Source organism: Trichogramma pretiosum, unplaced genomic scaffold, assembly GCF_000599845.2.
Source record: "Trichogramma pretiosum strain Unisexual culture from Peru unplaced genomic scaffold, Tpre_2.0 scaffold57, whole genome shotgun sequence".
NCBI classification, from domain to species: Eukaryota; Metazoa; Arthropoda; class Insecta; order Hymenoptera; family Trichogrammatidae; genus Trichogramma; species Trichogramma pretiosum.
In genome coordinates, this window is record NW_019641637.1 from 891,946 (window position 1) to 913,019 (window position 21,074).

General features: G+C 37.0%; 1 protein-coding gene across 13 annotated transcripts in view; it reads left to right on the forward strand.

Annotated features, from left to right (window-relative positions):
• LOC106651724 (ankyrin-3-like) overlaps window positions 1–21,074 on the forward strand; it is a 59,262-nt gene that overhangs the window by 19,662 nt on the left and 18,526 nt on the right. For 7 of the 13 annotated variants that reach the window (XR_002763478.1, XR_002763483.1, XR_002763484.1 and 4 more), the window contains exons 17-31: window positions 119–226; window positions 8,603–8,731; window positions 8,815–8,923; window positions 11,219–11,236; window positions 13,509–13,733; window positions 14,020–14,180; window positions 14,268–14,479; window positions 14,551–14,755; window positions 17,565–17,754; window positions 17,879–18,014; window positions 18,091–18,421; window positions 18,503–18,706; window positions 19,489–19,730; window positions 20,086–20,137; window positions 20,657–20,887. Coding sequence is in view for 3 of the 13 variants with exons in the window: in XM_023459405.1 (XP_023315173.1) it covers window positions 119–226; window positions 8,603–8,731; window positions 8,815–8,923; window positions 11,219–11,236; window positions 13,509–13,733; window positions 14,020–14,180; window positions 14,268–14,479; window positions 14,551–14,755; window positions 17,565–17,754; window positions 17,879–18,014; window positions 18,091–18,421; window positions 18,503–18,706; window positions 19,489–19,730; window positions 20,086–20,137; window positions 20,657–20,887 (2,553 nt within the window). In the remaining 10 variants the exon portion in view is untranslated. The other 6 variants (XR_002763479.1, XR_002763482.1, XR_002763486.1 and 3 more) reach the window with 6 other exon arrangements.

Genomic DNA, 21,074 nt, shown 5'->3' on the forward strand with positions numbered 1-21,074 from the left:
TTGCACGACTTGTTTCGCGTATACTCGACTGAGAGCATCGTACTTGCATAGGATTTGTTTTTAATTTTGATGAATCGCCGGGGTATATCAATACAAATGTGCATATAATGAATGTCAGGTGGCGACGAAATCGGCACAACGGCCATGAATGTGTACGCGGGTAAAGCGCCTCATGCGCAACACGTGTACCTACCTTCCTACTACCAGGGCCAAATGACTTATACTCGTAAGTTTGCCATAATCTCTCTCTCTCTCTCTTTCTCTTTTTCATTCTCTGTTTTTTGTGGCTGCTTTTGCGATGTTTTTTTTGTTTTCTCATTGTCATTCATATTATAAACATACATGTAACGATCGACTGCATCTATCAATAGATCAAAAATAATCTGGTTACGTGCGCGGTCGTTATGGTTGCGCGACGCTCGGCGTATATAATTACTCGATCGCGCTTGCTCGCTTCGTACATCGATTCTCAATAATTCATCTCTTATGATTGTTATGAGCTTATCATCGTCATCGTCGTTCTCCTTGTTCTTCTGGTCATGCATTTATCATTGTTATGTTTTATTTTTGTACGGCTAACCGCTTCTGGTATGATTCGCTGCGCTTCTTTTACAATTTAGATGTGTGAATATATATTTCTCATGTAGGCTAGATCAAGTAGTCACACGTAGCTGTTCTGGTTGTATGCGTTAATGTTTGTTTTAAAAATTACTCGTTACATGCGACCAATGGCGCATGCGGCACAGATATAACACACGATCGTGTCAATTCTGGTCATTTGACCTCCGCTGCACAAGTGTATACGTGATACTCGTCGATGCAGCTGCAGCAAATAGGTGAAAACTAATCAGCCTCGGCAGCATCCAAAGACGTGCGTAACGTCGATGCACGAGCACATACACGCACGTATACACGAACAGCTCAAGTTAGATAATCAACGCCGCGCAACAAAGAAGGAAATGAAAAATAATAGGATAGACACCGCAAGAGTACGGCTCGAGTTGTAACGACTCGTAGCCTTGCTTTACATCAAAAATAAGAATATTTTCGCCTCGATCGGCATGTAAGGCAGCAATTTTCGTTGTTTGCCTATTCATTACGTTCTTCCGAGAACGTCTGCTGCAATTAATCGCTCGTCGCCGATGATCCCGATCTGCCTTACAGGCTGTATGGACTGCAGCAGTGCTAGCGTCGAGCCAACAGTTGGCTTCTATTATTGCGCTCTGGAATAAATTTTCGATCCACATCGGAATTTTCACTTTTTATGAATAGGCCTGCGAGTACATATTGTGCATCTGCGAAGCAACACGGCCGAATAGTAAATTCACGACTCGAGTTTAATACGCACAATATGTTAATTCGAATGAGGAAATCTGTTGCTCGCGGGTATTGGATAAGACAGAAGAGTCGAACGATGACGACGTACACGAGGAGGATGATGAAGTAGGTGCTTCTAAAGTAGACAATATGGAGTTGTATTGCCTTGGGCCAACACCCATCGAGCGGCACGAGTGGCACGCTCCGTGTTTGTTTATCATCATCGTTACAATTTCTGCTCTCTCTATGCTCTACTTGGAGAAGTAGACGCGCTTGCACGTTCGATTGCGTTTTCTTTTTGTAAATTTTAATTAATGACGATGATTATAGACGTAAGAGCGGGCGGGCGATTTGGCGCCGCTACAGACACTGAGCGAAAGAGAGCTGAAAATATTTACTTGTAGTCATATTTGTGCAACACGCGTATATACGCTTGCATATATCGTGAAATAATAAACGGCATATCGACTGGTTAGTCATCGTTTTAAAATAATCCCAAGCCCAGATGAGCGCGGTATATCGAGATTTTTTCTTACTCCCGCTCGAGTCCATTAAACTCGCGTAAAAGAGCGAAGAGAAAAAGAATCGATATTTGGCCGCGCGCGCGCGCTTGTGTGCGGATCGTTAAATAGGCCAGAGCATTATCCTGCACAATATGCCAGATTCATAGTTGCCACTGCATCACATGTGCGCGCCTTCGGAGAAAAGAGAGCGCGAGATCTGTATTTTATCAACAATGGACTTCGATGGGCTATAATATCGGAAACAAGTGTGCGTGCAGCTAGTTTTTGGCTCTTTTCCTGGATTCGCGCGCGCGTCTCGCGGATAAATATACACTTAAACGCGCGCCCGCGAGACTATTTTACCGGACTTTTGTTGATATTATAATGCCCCTAAACATTCGTTCGTACGTGTATATTTCGAGGTATATTTTATCATTGTTCCTTGTACAATCTATTTTCGTAATCGTTACTTTTTTGGCCCCTTTTGATTTACAGGTGTTGTTGTACAGGCGAATATTCGAGTATTGAAATTCGCGCGTAACATAATAATGAGAAAAAATCGTTATCAAAAGACTGACAAAGAAAAATGAGGGCCTCGCTGTATTGTGTGTGTATTTGTCGTAACACGATCGAAAAATGAACAAATTACAACTTCCTTACGTCGGCGAGCTCTTTTATGTAACGAACGCACCGCTCTTTGAAATACGCCAGTAGAATATAATTAAATTTTGAATTACTTTGTAAGATTAATGCACGACCGATGAGCGTTGAATCGTAATCCTAGTCGAAGGAAAATATCGCGATCGCGACCGACTGCTAATTTGTCGAGCAAACGAAAAAATAGCGCGCACAGGCTTGAGCACTATAAAAGATGAAAAATCCGTGTCAGGGGCTCATTATACACACAAACTGCGCTTAGACCAGTGCTCGAAACAGTTGAGCTACGCGTAGCAAAAATTCGCACGCGACCACTAAAAAGCCGAAGAAAAAAAATAGGAAAAAAAAAAATATTTTCCGCGACGATCAGCGATGCACATAACGTCGCGCTTGCACGTGCTTCTTTTTCTTACATGTGTGTATACATAAAATCCCCTACCTCTGCATTGTATACCTGCCATGAATGGTTACGCAATGCTCGTGTGTGTGTGTGTGTGTGTGCCTGTGTGTCTGTGTGCACGAATGCATATAGCAGTTAAAGGCATAGCGCGCACCAAGTGCAGCGCGCGACGAAGAGCCGAGCTGCTACAGCCTTACGGTCTTTATGGTTTCAGTTCTAAGCGAGATGTAGTTCGCTTCGGTGGCTCTAATGTAAGCTTATATACCTACATGTGTATACCGAAAGTCTCGCAGACTGATCCACGGCGAGCAAGCAAAAGATAGACGCTCGCGGTGGCTTTCGGCCAAAACCAATGTCTTTTGTATTTTTACGCGTAAGAAATTGTGCGCTTTGTTTATGTAACGTGCGTAAACGCGACAATCCGTGAGAAAATTTAATTTTCCGATTTAACAGGGTGCCTCGGTAAGCAGCGACTCCGGCGCAGACTCGCGAATTCGAGGCCGATGTCGTGCGGCGTGCACTTATCGCGCGTACATCATAAGGTGTTGCTCTCGTGCGCGATAAGAATCCTCGTGTGTGCGAGCAAAGAGTTGGCAAAAGACTTGGCTGAAAAAACTTTGCACCTGCCGTGACGAGTATCGCGAGTCGAACAAGCTCGGCTTTTTTTGTCGCTTCGCCTACCTTTTTTCCACCGAAGCTTTTCCGACGCGTCCAATTGCAGCAGCTCGTCGACGTTGAGGTAGAGGGGCGACTCGGCTCGTTCCCGCGCGCGCGATTCTCTATACGTACGTTTCCGACGTAGCTTTTTCGCGTGCGCTATGATAAAATTAGTATAATAGTCGTGTCTGAGTTGCCGAACTGATCGTCGCTGTGCGTTGTCGTCGAGTTCCTGCCGCGCGTCGACGCATCCGTCGAGGCTCTCCTCCTCGATTTCTTACACGATATAGTTTTACATCGTTGTGCCGTTCTTCTTTATTTTCTTCTCGTTGCGAATAAAATTATTGCGCGTTACGTAAATAATCAACGACGTCCAGTGTGTGCGAGAGAGATGTGTGGAAAAAAATTAGTCTGCGCGTAATGCGATCTCTAAGTGCGTTGTAACTATTCCCGCAGTGCATAGCAGTTGGATGCAAATGTTACAAGGTGTTTTTGCTCGGTTGGCTTTCGCGTAAATAAGAGTATTGTGCAGTATGCCGAAAGCACAGGAGGATAAAAAAATGAAGAAGAAGCTGCAAGTGGGCGCAGTCGTTAGCAACGACGAGCCAGAAATTAAGAAAAGAAAGAAAAAGAAGAAGAGCAAGGATAGAATGCCTTGCTGTGGATGCACTAGTCGACGAAACCACAGGAACAGCGACGTCATGAGTATGAGAGATTATATTGAACGAAAATCATCATCGCGCTCATCATCGCACGCCTCTATAATCCAAAAGTGCACTGAACTTTCTCACACTTCATTTAATAAAAAAGCAAAAGAAAAATACTCGCTGCAGCACAGCTGCATAATATTTGGCTTGAACTACCGTTCGTCGCCTCCGCCGCCGCTGCTAATTAAGTTCAAGTTCGCTCGCTCGCAGCCACATCTGCAGCATCCAATACACACACACACCTAACTTGTTTATTCTTAAATAAAAAATAGATATTAATTTTGCATGTGCTGATTGCTTTATAAGCCCGAGTTTTGACGTTCGCCCTGTGACTGCATGTCTATGTGCTAATATTAATTAAATACAATCTTTCTCTATTTGCGCACATTTGACACACTAAAAAGTAGAGCGAGCCGAGCTTCGGATTCGCGGAACTTTCAAAAGGCCCGAGCTTTTCGTCGCTCGCGATTGAGCAACATTCGCGCGCTCTTTATCGATATGATACATTGATGCAAGCCCATAGACACGTGGCCATTTAAGAGCAGGATGTGGCGTTACGCATCTTAATGGCCGCGCAAAGAATTCGGCGCCAGCAACGGCACTCGAGTCCAGGCGATCGAGGCACATGATTTATAATTGCGCCGCTATGGCCACAAGCGCAAAAGTAGGTCGCTCATCATCGGCTCGGGCGCGCGCGTGCTTTTTGTTGTCGCCCCGACGACGGCTGACTTATATCCGAGGTAGGGGGGAAATCCTCTTGGGCGTGTGAATATTTTCTTGCCGTTCGGTCGTGAAAAACTATTTTGGTCGCGCGCGCGCGCGCAAAGGCGATCCGCGTATATTTGGAAAACGCTATGCTTTTTTGCGAACGCGCCTGTGCCGAGATTAATTAGATATATTTACGTATCGATGCGGTACGCGACGACCAACGGTACACACCTATAGCTATATAGCACGCGGCACGCTTCATAACGGGAAATATTATATTCGCATTGTTATGCATAAGCTGACAAAACGGATGCAAATTTATACGCGCGCATATGTGAATGAAATTTTGTATTAGTTCCAACCTGTTGAAGATTTCGTTTGAGAAAACACGATGCTCGTGGTAGCCGTTACATAAGTTCGAGGCATGGAAAAAATAGCTTCTAGAAAAGCGCGCGACGATACAATGTGCTCGAGGAAATATTGATTTTAATGCATTTATAATGTCTCTCCTCAGTCGCGCAACTGCATCTCCAAGACATTTCGCAAATATAAAATAAGGTTTTATTAGGCAGGCTTTATTAACTCGCGGCGCGCGAAAGAAAATACATAATTGACGTAGTGCATAGCGATAAAGCTCAAAAAAACATGGCTGCGAGTAAAATAGGAAGGTCAAGCGAGCAGTATAAATTCGAAAATTGCTTAATGTGCGTGGCTAGCACGGAAAACTATCGACATTTCGCGCCGCGAAACCGATCGAGTAACGCAGCGAGATTTCGTCTTTATAATAGTTCTTAATGATTTTTATAACGCCCGCTGCACATTCGTGTATGCATGCGCCAACGGATGCTCGTAAAGCAGCAGCGTTGCTTTGGGATGAAAGAACACGTTTTTGCCATTTAACATCTCTTGCAAATAAATACAAGTAATAATTGCGGTGACGCATCGCTCAATTTAAACGTGTCGTGTACATGCATGCGCGATAAAAGCTACCCGTTTGGTTCTCACGTACGTACGTATCGTATGTATGTACTAACGTCGACGACGAGCAGCTTTACATTATACATTTACCGGACGCCAATAATTCGGTAGTTCGCAGCTCCGAAGTACATAGATATCGACCGAGTTGTGCACGCTCGCGGTTTAGTTTACGATTGTGTCCGCGAGTCGCTTATCTCTTATCAATTTTCGACTCATTATATCTTCCATAAATAGACTTTTCACTACCACAGGCGCTGCACACGTATGACAGAAAATCGAAACGACACAGCGAGCTCGAAGTAGCTCGTACATGCTTTTCGTGTAATTGTTATGACATACCGCAGGAATCTTCGCCGTAATTTGATTAGAGCGAATGAAAAAATAAACAACTAATCTCGTCTGCCTGTCAATCGTTGAACTATAAAAGGAGAAAATTGAAGAGGCGATTGCGCCGAGCGTAGCAGAGCATAGACCGCGCGCGTCTAGCCGAGCTTTCAATTAGGCAATTGGCAGATCGTCGTTGCGTGTAGGCGCGTAGACGCATTCTTCGATATGGTATAGGCTGGCCATAAGTCCGTCCTATTGTAAGGTTGAACTAGGCTGCGGTGATTTTCGACGCGTTGCATACATTCGCTGCATTATCATCGGTTGCAAGAACAGACGTTCTTCGTGATAATAACTCATTATGCATGCCGCAGCGCGCCAATCTTCGTTTCTCTCTTGCCTCTCTTTCTTTTCGTTTGCAAAAAAGCAGCAGCAACGACGACGACGACGACGACGAGTAACAACAACAAAAAAAGACATAAAACCCGCCAATGTAATGCTCGCTCACTGTCGCTCTTTGAGCGCGAGCATCGCTTGGGCCACCTCTCTGCTTCTCTCTTTCTTCGCGTCTCTTTCTCTCTCTCGCTCGTGTGTAGTCGGTATATCTGCACTTTTAATCGCGCACGATTTTCGAGGGAAGCGAAAGCAGCCTCTCTGTCTCTCTCGCTCACTCTTGGAGAGCGGCTCACACTCCCATGAGGCTGCACAAGAGCAGCAGGGCAACGCACACGGCTGTATATTATACACAGAGAGGCTCGCGCGCGCAAACGTACACGACGGCGTTGACTGAAAATATCTTCAAGGATTATCATTGCGGATTAACAGAGTGCGTATTATACGTGTGTTGTTTGAGTCGCCAACGCTCTTGCACTCTATTTCTCCCTCGAGCTCGTGCTTGTGAATCTCTACGCGTTTTCCATTTTGTCGATTGCACTCGATATTATCGCCGAATTAAATTGTGCGCCGCATCGAAGAAAAAAACCGGTTGGACCGGAGCTCGTGAAGACGGTGCCGCGCAACTAGTGACTCGCTACATACCTTAGTCTACGTACATTGCATATATTCGTACATGTATACATACTTGCGTACTTTGCGGTGGGTACATCTGTGTGTGTTCTTTAAATGGACCGCTTGATACTTACACCTATGTTTCGTGCATTATTATTCATCTGTGCTGTGCATCTGTGTATCTACGCGAGTGTGTGCGTGTGTGCGCTTCTGTTTTGACTACTCCAATACTCGTATACACGCACACCACTGTACAGCGATTATATTTGCGTGAATCGACACGTGCTTTTTTGGCTCAATGAAACTTGCTCGGCTTCTTTTTCACACTGTATAAACCGTGCGGCACTTCTTATCTCGGTGTTTGCTTTTTTTCCCCTTTCAGTCGACCGAGGCCTTTTCGTTGTGTATAATCATAAAGATAATAATTTTAATTTCGTTATCGGCAAGTCGAATCGATTCGGGTAGCGGCATTAGTGTCAAATTTTGTGCCCGCTTGTGTACGCGTATGTTTTTGCGACCAGTGAATTTCTATTAATACACGATTGCTTTACTCGTGTACCTACTACCGTGGCCTATAAGCAAGCTCTTGATTGAATTTGGTGCGTTTTTAATGTACCGCTCTCTCTCTGTCTCTCTCTTTTTTGTCGATACTGCACTGCTATTCGTCTGTGTATATATTTATTTACATCCGCGTATTTTGCAATTCAAATGAGCTGGAGACAAACTTTTTTGTCGATGAAAGAAAAAGACAAATTCAGAGTTGGCCTACATTTGACGCATTAAAAAAAAAGTTATAATTTATCGAAACGGCCCGAAAGAGAATAGAGTAGTTTTGCGTTGACCTCGATCTCATGGGCGAATGATGTATTTAATGCGATTGCGTCACTTGTCGTCGTCGTCATCGTTGTCGGCCACCGCGGCAACGTGTTGCTGTATGCTCTGCTATACGCACACGCACACATTCAATACAGAAACTGCAAAGACGTATTATGCAAAGAATATTGAATTGAATGAAAATATACGCGTAGCGAGGTTTGAGAAATTTAAAACAATTGGATAACAAGGATGATAATGTACATAATATACAAGAGCCGCCAGACACATGCAATTGTGTAAGGAAGTGGCGCGTCAAGAAGGAATTTAACACTCACGCACGTGCGACTAAGTGTACTCGATGGTTTTGTCATTAACTGCATTGTAATCATTTTAACGATAAAATTATTTATTTTTACATTAATTATTAGATCGTCTAAAGTACATGTACAATTATCATACACTAGAAAATATGATTTCTTTGTTTACATAATAATGTTTATTATCATCAAAATGGTCCCATCACACAGGTGAAGATCCTATGCTCAGTGATCAACAGCAGTATCGGTACATGACCGTCGACGACATGAAATCTATGGGGGATGACTCGATGCGAGTCAACGTAACCGACGACGAACGCGACAATCGGCACTCCGGAGGTGAATAATTCTTGACTAGTTCGAAAGATATGCATTTTTTCTATCTGTTGAAATACATAATTTGTTGATATTCTCTTTTGCAGCACCGACAATTACCGAAATGATAACCAAAGAGAGTTACAATCGACAAAATGCGGCGAATCATAAACCTGATAACGTTGATATCAATCGTGGCCATCCAGTTCATGTTGGGTATGTTTATCATACTTGCTGGTATCGATCTTTCTTTTTTTCTAACTGGCTACATTCAGTAAATAATTTTTTTTTCTTTTTTTAAACGCGTCTTATTGAACTATGCATATTTATGTATAAAAGTATATTACTAATAATGGTTTCATTCCTATTATTACATAAGTGCTTATAATGTATGTATTTCGAATTAATCAATAATTGAGAAATAATTTTTACACGCTTCATGAAAAAATTACCTCGAGAATATTAATATTTGCCAGCCTTGGAGTGATAGCTAATTACTTTATTTGCTAAAAATTAAAAAACAGCAATTTTTCTTCATAAGAAAAAAGTAAAAAGTAATTTTATCTTTGTGAATAATTTTGTTGAACTTTAAAAATTAATCTTGGAACAATAATGTTGTGTATTATAGTATTATTTTCGAAAATTGTATGGGTGTTGGTGAAAAACGGAATGCTTGTGACTAAAAAAATGGTTCATTACCTAAAATCGTAGATACGTTTTTTTATGTAGTGACAAATATTAGTATTTTACTATTAACAATTTGGTATTGTGAAGATCTCTTGTAGTAGGTTATGAAGTTGGTATAATAATCCGTACTTATGTAGGAAATAATATATTCTAGTAGCTCTTTTCTGTACTCTTTTCTTCTATTATTGCATTCCAATTATGTATATATAATATTTATATAATTTATTTAAGGCATGCTTGCCCACTCCCTCTCGTTAATGTATCTATCGTAAAAATTGTATTATGCTCAAGTAGTTTATTAAGCAGTTGATTGTTTTCAAAGAAGAACAGTGATTGATAATAATTAATCGTCTTTACAAAAAAAAAACCCCACGAAAACTAAAATTACACTGTAAATAGGACTAACGAGTGTTTTAATTCATTATTAAAACTTCTTCAATCGATTCTTCTTTATATTCTTCTTGTTGTAATTTTACAAACTCTCTTTTGTTGCTGAAAGTCTAGAATAAAAATGTGTTTTCGTAGTTTAATTTTTCAATCTCGCATCATATTTATCTGTGTAGGCATATTTTTTTTCTTTTATTACAAAATATATATCCAGTTTTAACAACGACCCAAACATTTCATCAATAAATTGTATAATCTGCACGAAAAAAATAACGAATTAAAAATTAAAATAAAATTCAAAGCAATCCAAATAGCATGTGAGTGAGTAAAAAGCACGGTTTAGACAGATGAATTTTGTATAATCATACACTAAGGTGTTCTCTTCCAATTATTAGTGCCTCCATAGAATCCCTAAATGAATCGCTGGCAGCTCTTGGCGCTGTGCCAAAAGGACAAGGAATGTGGAGGGACAGGTACATACATACCTATAACGTTATTTTTTAAATTATTTAAATAAAAATTGAAATTTAAAATATAATCTCTAAAGCTTACTTAATTTCGGTGAAATATAGAGGCCTTAATTGATATTAATGACACTTTAACTATTCATGTAAAATTGCCTAAGCTTAAGCGCTCTTACGAAAATTTCTCTTAATATCATAATTACTAAACCTTCAAAAAATGATACTCAAATAGATTTTACACACAGTTTAGCGAAAATTATAAAATCTAAAATTTGTTAATTTTATTAAAGTTTTCCCTCTAGACTATAGATAATTTTGATTGAAATGATTCTTCTCATTTATTGGTTGAATTTCCTGCTGTTTCGTTCGATTAGCCTATTGTCTAAACTTAGCCATTGTCTAAGTAAACAATCTCTGAAATGTTTTTTACTTTGTATGTAATTCAATGTCGCATCTATGATAAAATTTTCTCGACTAGGGTAAATAAAGTGCAGTTGGCAATAATCAATGTTAGGTCAATGCTTACAGATTTACTTTTATTCAACATCTTTTTTGTATAGTTCTCAAATCATTCTGTTATTTAATCCTAGGTATTTCGCAGCATCTTCGTCATGTCCGCTAAAGGAATATTACAATGTACACAGTAAATATATCATATATAAAGATGAGATCATGAATATTTCGTGTGAATGGATTTCAGTGTCGTACGTAAATTCGATACTATAATACATAATGATTATTGGAGTATATAATCCTCTACAAAAAATAAACGATAATAAAATAAGATTAAAATTTAGACTCATCATCTCATGATCGTCATTGTATAATTTTTTATGTTTTTTACTTTGCCGATAGCGTATATCTTTTATATTTTTACATGTGTATCAAGCATAAATAATTAAACATTACTAACGCGTAATTATTATTTTGTTTTGGATCCTTTACGTTCTTATTTTCTTTGCGCTACTCGCAGAATTCCATCATGGAAAAAGTAAGTGGAAGCCTCTTCTTCTTCATCAAAAGTATAGCTTTTTTTACTGCTAAAAATGATCTGCTTGCGTAAATTATTATTTTTCGTTCTGCTGATACTGCCACGTACATAAGTACTCCAGTATATATTGTTTATACGCATCGTTATTTTCTTTGCGCCAGTGTCATTTTTTAGTTTTCTTATACATCTTATTTTTCTCTTCTTCTCTCATTATTCATTCACCAAATGAATCATTTCACAAATTTCATACAGTTAGCAATGTATCATAATTCGATATTTTAGCCTTGACACAAAATTTTTGTATTATCTACTCTGCGGAATTATGATTTTTCTATATTCAAGACATTGGCATTTATATTTCATTCTGCTATTATTATAAATTATATCATATTTTCTATAATTCTTATCTCACTAGTTCTGTTAGATACAGAACAAAAAAAATCGCTTCATATTATCACACATTCACAAGGAATGGGATTACATGAAAGCTCAAGGCTTATCTCGAGATTATGCATCTCTAATATAATACTCAATGTCGAAGCTATGGTAAAAAATATTTTTCTTTTGCTTTGTCTTCGAGATAAGGAATTAAGAAATGCATAAGCCCGATATTTTTGGCTAAACGTTACCTTTAAATTTTAAAATTCACAAATTATAAGATATTTCATTTGCATTTGTTTTCTGTAGATTTGCAAAAATATTGAAATGTTTATTTTTCTAGATTCAATTTAAAAACTTCTTTCAAATGTAACGTTCGATGAAGTAAATAGTTGTAGAAATGTACCGTAGAAAAACAATTCGCTCTTGAGTATCTATTTTAAGTTTTTATTATAAACAAAATGAAAACGTCAAATGTATAGTTGACCTTTAGAAATTTACAATTTCTATGAGTGACGTATGCACAGTACGCATACACACAAAACATACAACATGCACAGTCGATAAAATAATTTTGAAATTACGGTTTGGTTACAAAATTTATTTTTATTGCCATCTGACGATGCCGCACTAAAGACAGAATCTTTTATTTTTAAAATCATCTCAACGGCGTAATACATTTAGCTCAGAAATTTTTCAGTTGCTTTTTTTTAACTCAATGCCATTATCATCGATTCATTAACATTGTCATCAATTCATTTCATATACAAAATCAGGATTCATTTGTAAGAAAATCATTTATCATCATTCATCAATAATCCATTCATATTTAGAAGAGTCTTGGGAATTGAAATAACGAAAAAAATTTGTTGTAGATATGTTCTACAAACTTGCTATTAATTTTCGAAGGGTTTGTTAACTTTTTAGCAAAAAATTCTAAAAATATTCAAGAGTATAAAACAAATATATCTAAGGCTGCAGTTTCGAATTGTTGAAGCGTTTTCAAATGGGGTTTGGCTGTTAGGGGAAAATTCGCACACATAATTTTTTCATTTTATGTACAAAACTCTAAATAACCCTAGAAATCCCTAGAAAATGATGATTTTCTAGAAATTTTTGAGTTTCATGAAGGAATTTTCCCCTGAATGAACACTTTGTTCTAAAAATACTAAAATTTATAAGCTTTAGCTTGCAGCGAGTAAAAATTTTAAAACATGAGTTACTATTGAAACCACATAGAAAGTTTTTGAATGTGAACATATACAAATAAGTAATTTTACTATTGGACTCAACTTATCAGATCATATATATGTGTAAAATAAATTCGAAACATTGTCATTTTCTGTATATATTTATCGATTCGAGCTTATCTCTTTATAATTATGTATACACATTCGGTCACGCTTTAAAATACAAATGAGCTTTTGCAGCAGTACAAAAGCAGTTTAGTAATCATAGACATAAATTATTTATAATTACTAACACTAATTTAATATGGTCTGGAAAGTTATTAACTGATTCTTATTAGATATTAGTCACATGAAGTATCTATTTTTTATAACCTGTAATATATAGTATTTTTCATTTCCCATTGGTATTTTTAACAGAAAAAAAAAACACTTACAAATGTATATACTAGACATATGCATAATTATATTTCGTCCATACAGCACATTAATATACTTCAATATTTGGTAAAGCACACATTTGTCAATAAACTTTTCTAATTATGACAACGGAAAAGTTATCATAACACAGCAACGCGCTTAAAGTGTATACACACCGAGACAATCAATTCAAATAATGCAACACCTAGCTTGTACTTTTTCAAGAAAAGATAATAATTTTGTATCTCTCTCTCTCTCTCCCGTTCTTGTTGCTCGCGAATCAACAGCTTCCTGGTTTCTTTTCTGGTGGACGCCCGAGGCGGTGCCATGCGAGGATGTCGCCACAGCGGAGTACGCGTCATTGTGCCACCGCGAAAAGCCACAATGCCCATGAGAGTGACGTGCCGTTACCTCAAGAGAGACAAACTGACGAATCCACCACCGTTGATGGAGGGTGAGGCACTGGCAAGTCGCATACTCGAGCTTGGACCTGTTGGAGCTAAATTTTTAGGGTAAAAAAATATGACAATTTTCTCTCAACAATTAAACATAATCCTTTTAATTATACTATTGACTCAGTCGTGATTATCGTTATGTCTTTTTTATTCAAAGCAATAAAAATGTTGATTTTATTTCAAGTTCAAATTTATTATAAAAGAGCTATAAATACGATATATTCCTTTGTGATTGACCGCTTCTTTGCATTCTTCAATAATTACTGCTTCTGTTTCCGTCCACGTGTTTGACTTTTTTTCTCGCTGTATTTCTCATTAATGATTTTTTTATGTAAATATTCAGACCTGTAATCATCGAAGTGCCACACTTTGCCTCTTTACGTGGAAAAGAGCGTGAAATCGTTATACTGAGATCTGACAATGGAGAAACTTGGCGCGAGCACACCTTGGAAGCTAGTGAAGAGGCTGTTCAGGATGTTCTTAACGAGAGTTTTGAAGGAGAAGGTACGTTTTGTATGAAATCCATATTGATTAAGCTAATATATCAAAAATTAAAATACACTCACTGATTTCCGCTCATTTGTCTCGCAGAATTAAGCCAGTTGGAAGACCTTCAAACTTCACGTATAGTCAGGATATTGACTGTTGACTTTCCACACTATTTCGCTGTTGTTTCTCGCATAAGACAAGAAGTTCACGCTGTTGGTCCAGAAGGAGGTACGGTGTCCTCCACAGCTGTTCCGCAAGTGCAAGCTATCTTTCCAGCAGCAGCTCTTACCAAGAAAATTCGAGTTGGCTTACAGGTATAAACGAAACCATGCTGCATCAATTAATTTTTGCAATCGAAAGAGTTTTAATTGAATATTAATAACAGGCTCATCCGATACCGGCCGAGCTCGTTGCTAAATTACTTGGCAACAGGGTGGCCGTTTCTCCGATTGTTACGGTCGAGCCCAGAAGAAGAAAGTTTCACAAGCCTATCATTTTAACCATACCTGTACCTCAAGCTGCAAATAAGGGGATGATAAATCAATATTCAGGAGATGCTCCGACACTTAGACTGCTTTGCAGCATTACTGGTAATGTTTTATTTGTTTAATTTACTTTATAATGATTACAACTATCAAAGAGCCACTTCGTTTTTTACTACTATATATTTTAGTGTTAAAATACATTATAATCTTATTTTGTTTAGAAAATTCCCATAAATGACAAAAATTTTGATTTTAATGAATTTCTCAGATTTTTCAAAGATACTTTTTAGCGTTAAAGCGTTGAATTTCTATATACATTATTATTGAAACAATTACGAGTATTATTAGATTTTGTGGTGGCACAGACTCTGTAAACTTAAATTTTATTATTCAAAACAAAAAAAAAAACATTTTGTTGATTATCATTGTTGTTATACATATATTCTTGTTGTGATTCATTGTTAATGCTTGCGTATTATTAGGATTGAGTCATTTAGGTATGGATCATTACTTACCAACGTAGTTTACAAATTTATTACATTACATATAAAATATAATATAAATCTATAAATATGTCCATAATATCATTATATATTTTTCGCATTATATATCAATACATTTTTGTTCAGCACATAGTTATGCGACTTCAACATGTTATTATTGTATCAAAAAAGATTTTTTATTAATAATTGTTAGATGATTTAGATATTTTTTTTTAAATTTATAGTAGTGTTTATATATGCTCTTAAGTGCTTAGCTTTTGCCATAAATATGACTCACTAGTTTGCTAGTAATCAAAGTATAAAATCGAATTTAACTATTGTCAAGTAATTTTTTTCATAGAATTTTGATTTACACATGATATATGGGCCAAATCATGTCAACTTGTGTGGCCAAAAAATGATATTGCTCCCTTTCAACATATACACACATATAAAAAAAATAAGAAGCTTCTCCAATTCTTTAGATCTATTTCTCATAGATCAAGAGATTTAATATTGAATTTTTATAAACTAAATATTGATGTGGTTTTAGGTCATTAAAAAAAAAATAAAAACAGTTTAATATAGGCCTGGTTTTTGGATGAGCCATTCATGAAAATAATAAAAATATTAAATTTTCATGATTTATCCTACATGCCTCAAAACAAACAGTCTTCATAAAACAATTAAAATATTAGGTCGAAAATAAATATTTTTGTATACTTTGATTTGATTCATGTTAAAGTACACTAGTGGAATGACAAATTTAAAATGTGCATTAAAATTTGGAAATTTGCAGAGTAAAACAACAGTTTCTACGCCACATGAAAAACCTATTATAATACCTATTACAGGCATCCCTCGTTATACGCGGCTTACTCTTATACGCGGATTGCCAAATGCCATATACATAGAAAGAATCAAAAAACAAAATCTGAATGTGTTCGATCATGACTTTCATTTCCAAAAGTATTTACAAAGCTTCTTCAGAATGTCTACTACTACCTGCTAAATTTTTGTAATAGGCTTTCTAGTTGAACGGTCTGGAGATATCAAAGTGTGTCGAAAAACGTGTAAAAAAATTCGAAAAATGGCTGTTTTGGCGATATTACGCTTATTGCGCCATTTTTCCGAAAAGTTCCAATAAAATTTCATATTTATAGAATAAAATTTTTTATTGGCCTTTAGACTCCACTGAGAATCGATCAGTTTTGAATATTTTATTTTAATAATTGGTAATACATAACGTTTTGAGACTTTAATATTGTTGCATATTCGATTTAGTTACTATGGTTTTCAGTTTACATTTCTTCTAAATTTCTTCTAAAAATTTTTCCTGACTACATAAACCCCCACACAAAGGTTCCTCATAGAGAAGCAAATTTTAAAAATTTGAAAAAAAGTTTCAAATTGTGAAACTATCATTTTTCATTAAGTTTTCTTTTTATTCACTTAAACACGTGAAAAACAAAAAAAAAAACAATTTTTCACCATTAATCACAAAAATGTTTCGACCTTCATCTTAGATAAAATCGACAGTAAATTTGGTTTGTATAGATAGAAATGAAATCCCATTTACGAGATAAAGCTTTGCACTTGTCACTCATACAATTCAATATTTTTTTCCCCCATTCAAAAACTATATTAAACGGTTTTCTGTATGACCTAAACCCACAATATTTAATTTATAAAAATCCAATATTGATTTTCCATCAATATGTACATGAGAATATATACTTTAGATCACAAATTTTGTGGTTTTCATTTTTTAATGTATTTTATATGAGTTTATTTTAACATTGTATACCATTTTTTGACCTTTTACGTTTAACGTGGAACAGGTCATATACGTGAATAGCAGATATTGCAATGTGAATACATAATATGACATTATATTCAGATGAACATTGTGTATTAACTATTACACATAAATTTCTTGAGATTTACTTTATTGTTTTTTTTTCGCATACATTATAAACAATGTCTCTTGTACTGTTTTTAACATTGGCTTGTTTAAATAATTTTCTATTCATAATTATGTTAAAAAATGTACAGAGTATTCCTCCGACTTTCACTTTAAGTTTTTATTTGTAAAATATACGAACTTGCTAAATGTCAAATTATTTTCAGTTACTTCGCAAGCATTATCAGTCGAATTCCATTTATAAACTCGATCATGTGTTTTTGACATTTGATTATCGTCATAAATTGTACACTCTCATTCAAATACACACCCTAAAACAAAAATGTATACATTTCTTTGGAATGTGGAAAAAAGTTATACTTTTTGAGCTCTTGCTTGCAAAACATGCTCGATTATGCGGCATTTAAATCGAATCTCATAAATTAAAACACAGTTAAATTGAATTAAAAAAAAACTTTGAGTAAATAATTCATGAGGTGAATTTTTGGCATTTTTTTCTACTTCATAGGCGGCCAATTAAGAGCAGTTTGGGAAGACGTAACAGGGTCAACGCCCTTATCATTTGTCAAGGACTGTGTATCGTTCACGACCACAGTATCAGCGAGGTTTTGGCTCATGGATTGCCGCAACGTTTCCGAAGCTACAAAAATGGCAACTGAATTGTATACTCACGCTACGCATGTGCCGTTTATGGCCAAGTATGACAATGCATTCCTCACTTACACATAATTCGCGCGTCATAAATATTTAATCGCCAGCTTACAACACATAAATGATAATGTATTTAGTTAAAAATAACGCTTGTCTTGTGTTTCACAATAGATTCGTTGTATTTGCGAAGCGCACCGATCCTCTGGAAGCAAGACTGCGGGTATTTTGTATGACCGATGACAAGGAGGATAAAACGTTAGAGCATCAAGAGCACTTTACTGAAGTGGCTAAGAGCCGAGACGTCGAGGTAAAAAATCGCATGTTTTGACTTACTCGTCAATGCTTCAATTTAATAATCTCAATTGACTGTTATACTGTACTAGGTTCTTGAGGGTAAAACGCAGTTTATGGAGTTTGCTGGTAATCTCGTACCTGTGCTCAAAAGTGGCGAACAATTGCAACTTCCTTTCCGAGGTTTTAAAGAAAATCGCGTTCCTTTCACTGTAAGGGTAAGAGATCCTGATGCGCAAGACACAATGGGCCGCATCATGTTTATGAGCGAGCCGAAAAAAGCTAAAGGTGAACCACCTCAAACGCCGATTTGTACCCTCAATATTATGCTTCCTGAAAAAATCATACCGGATGGAGGCAGTTCAGAGCTCGACTTGCTTGAACTATCTAAAAACTATAGCTTCCTTAGAGATGGAGGTTTAAGTAAGTTTATTTTAATATTCATACAAAAAGTTACAATAAGTTGAATAACATTCATGATTGTATTTGAATAAATTATTTCAGGCAGGCCAGATGCTATTCATAGAGCGACGATCCGTTTGACCGATATCGCCAACCTACTCGACAAGGATTGGGAAAAATTAGCACAAGAGTTGAATATTACGCCAAATGAAATAGCTCAAATCAAAGAAAATCATCCAGACTTGCCGGCTCAGCAAGCCACCGCTATGTTCAAAGCCTGGCAAGCCAATGGTAACAAAGCCACTGGTAAGATTTGTGTTTTATGAAATATTTGTGAAAAATTACTTAATTTGACTCGAATAAGCTATATTTGCGGAACGTGCAAAACGTACAAAAAACCAGTTTCTTTTGCGTATGAAATGCGCATCGCGCGCGCGCAAGGTGAAGTAAACATCAGGTAAAGAGAGACAGATACACACAAAGATGATTCAGTCCTGATGGAATCTGTGCAAAAACGACTGCTACCTATACATGATGTCATTCTTCATTATAATTCTCGGCGTATGAGGCCCATGGAAGTGTTACTCCCCCACTCCCGACTCTCTCACGCGTATTATAGCATTCACACGCGCCAAGCTATCTCACATGGTCATATATATATATATATTTATATTGCTGATGATGATAGCTCTTGAGCTCCGCGTACATTCCAATATACTCATAATTGGTGAGTGCAATCGACCATAGTCTCATCAGTAGCGAGCCAGGCTGTGCGCGAGCATGACGTGTTTTTTTTTCGAGATTAAGAAATAAGAAAAAAAGGTACATAATTCATTTGGGCGATATACTTATCTTAATATCAAGAAAATTAGAGAGGCATTGCAACTTCACAGAAGTGATCTGACGATATTATTTAAAAATCTATTGAGTTTCGAAACAGTGCTTTTACAACGAAAAATTTTACTCAACAATTTGAAAGTGTTACTCTCGGTATCAATTGAAAAATTTTTTTATAATAATAATCGCAATTTGGTGACTCAAATGTGTCAGGTGTTGTAAATTGTGTTTGTCCATTGTTGTATGTGCAGGTAATACATTGGAAAAGGCGCTTAACAAAATCGGCCGTGAGGATATAGTGAAAACGTGCATATTCAACGTCGAGCTGGTTACGGACGACGTCGAGAAAGCCGTAGCTCGCGTCAGACTAGATCAACCTGGTTTCGACACCTTCAAAGATGAGCTAGGTCCATCGAGAAACACGTCTCTTCAGCGAGACGCTACTCTGGAACCTAAAGCTGAGCTTGAATATGAAGAGCCGGATCGCATGAAGGTAAGTCGCGGGCATATATATGTGTGCTCTGTGTATTTTTTAAAAAAGTATAAGAAATACCTCAAGGTTAATTTTAATTGGCCAGTGTAAAAGTCTCGTCTCGAGCGAGAGCGCGCCTAGCACAGGAATCTTGAGAGCTCGTTACTTGCGGCTAACTATGCGCGATCGCATTGAAAATTATCTTAAATAATAATAAACTTGCTCTACTTATAGTGCACTTTGACTTTTTGAGTCACGTCGATGGTATTTTCCCTCTCTTCGCTTGCCCAATGTTTGTCCCTCTCTTGATCTCATCGTTTAACACCGCGTTGACTTAACGATTAATTAAGTTTGTTTCTTTCTTTCTTTGTTTTAGGACTCGGAATCCGTCGAAGATCTCAGTACTACTGGAGGAAGCCAAAAGACGAGTAAGTTAAAAAGTGCATTAAATACATCTTTTTTTCTCTTTGTAATAAAATATACCACTAATAATACTTCTTATGCAGTCCCATTTTGTGAGAATGCTCCCGTGTTTATTTATTATTATTTCTATTCTTCTTTTTCGTTATAATGAAATTTACAAGTTTGTTACACAATGTTTATTACGTATGAATCATATTATTCATTGTCGATGCGTTTGTCATTGTGCGCCTACGCGTTGAAGAGTGAGTTGTAACGCGCATCATTTCAATACTGTTCGGCAAACGCACGTATAAATCACTTCTACTTTTTTTACACTTTTTACAGTTCAGCGAAAAGTAGCTTTAATCATTTGTCAATTCGTGATCGTGATTTGTTAACCTCGTTCGCTTACAGTAAACACGTTGCAAAAAAAACAATATATTAAAGTTTTGCAAAGGCAAGACGGCCTTTTTCCCTTCGTTAGCACTAAGCTTACACACCTAGTTGTTGTTGAATTTTTTTTCTTTCATTCGCACTTTCAACAGCAGCCAAACAGCACGGCACGATAACGAATGGCACTATTTACAACGCTACATCAACCCCTATCAAAGATAAATACGCTAGTGACGAAAAAGAGCTGGGTGATATGATGGCTGATTTTATCGAGCATAAGTTGCACGCATCTGAAACAATGGTGAAAAATTCCCGTGAGGATATCGACGACGATAATAAAAAACGTCAAAGAGTCTTGGAGGATGCTAACAGAATAGTCTCTGGTGAGTAATTGAGCACGTGCAAGATCATTATTATATTAACTTTTTAATTGAGATAATTGGGACAAGGGTTGCGGAGCTTTGTAGAATAAATATGCAGCTACTATTAAAAAATATAAACCTAGTTCTAGCGATTAAAAGCTCAACATAATCTACTATTTAATGCATATACTTGACAATGAATTCCGCT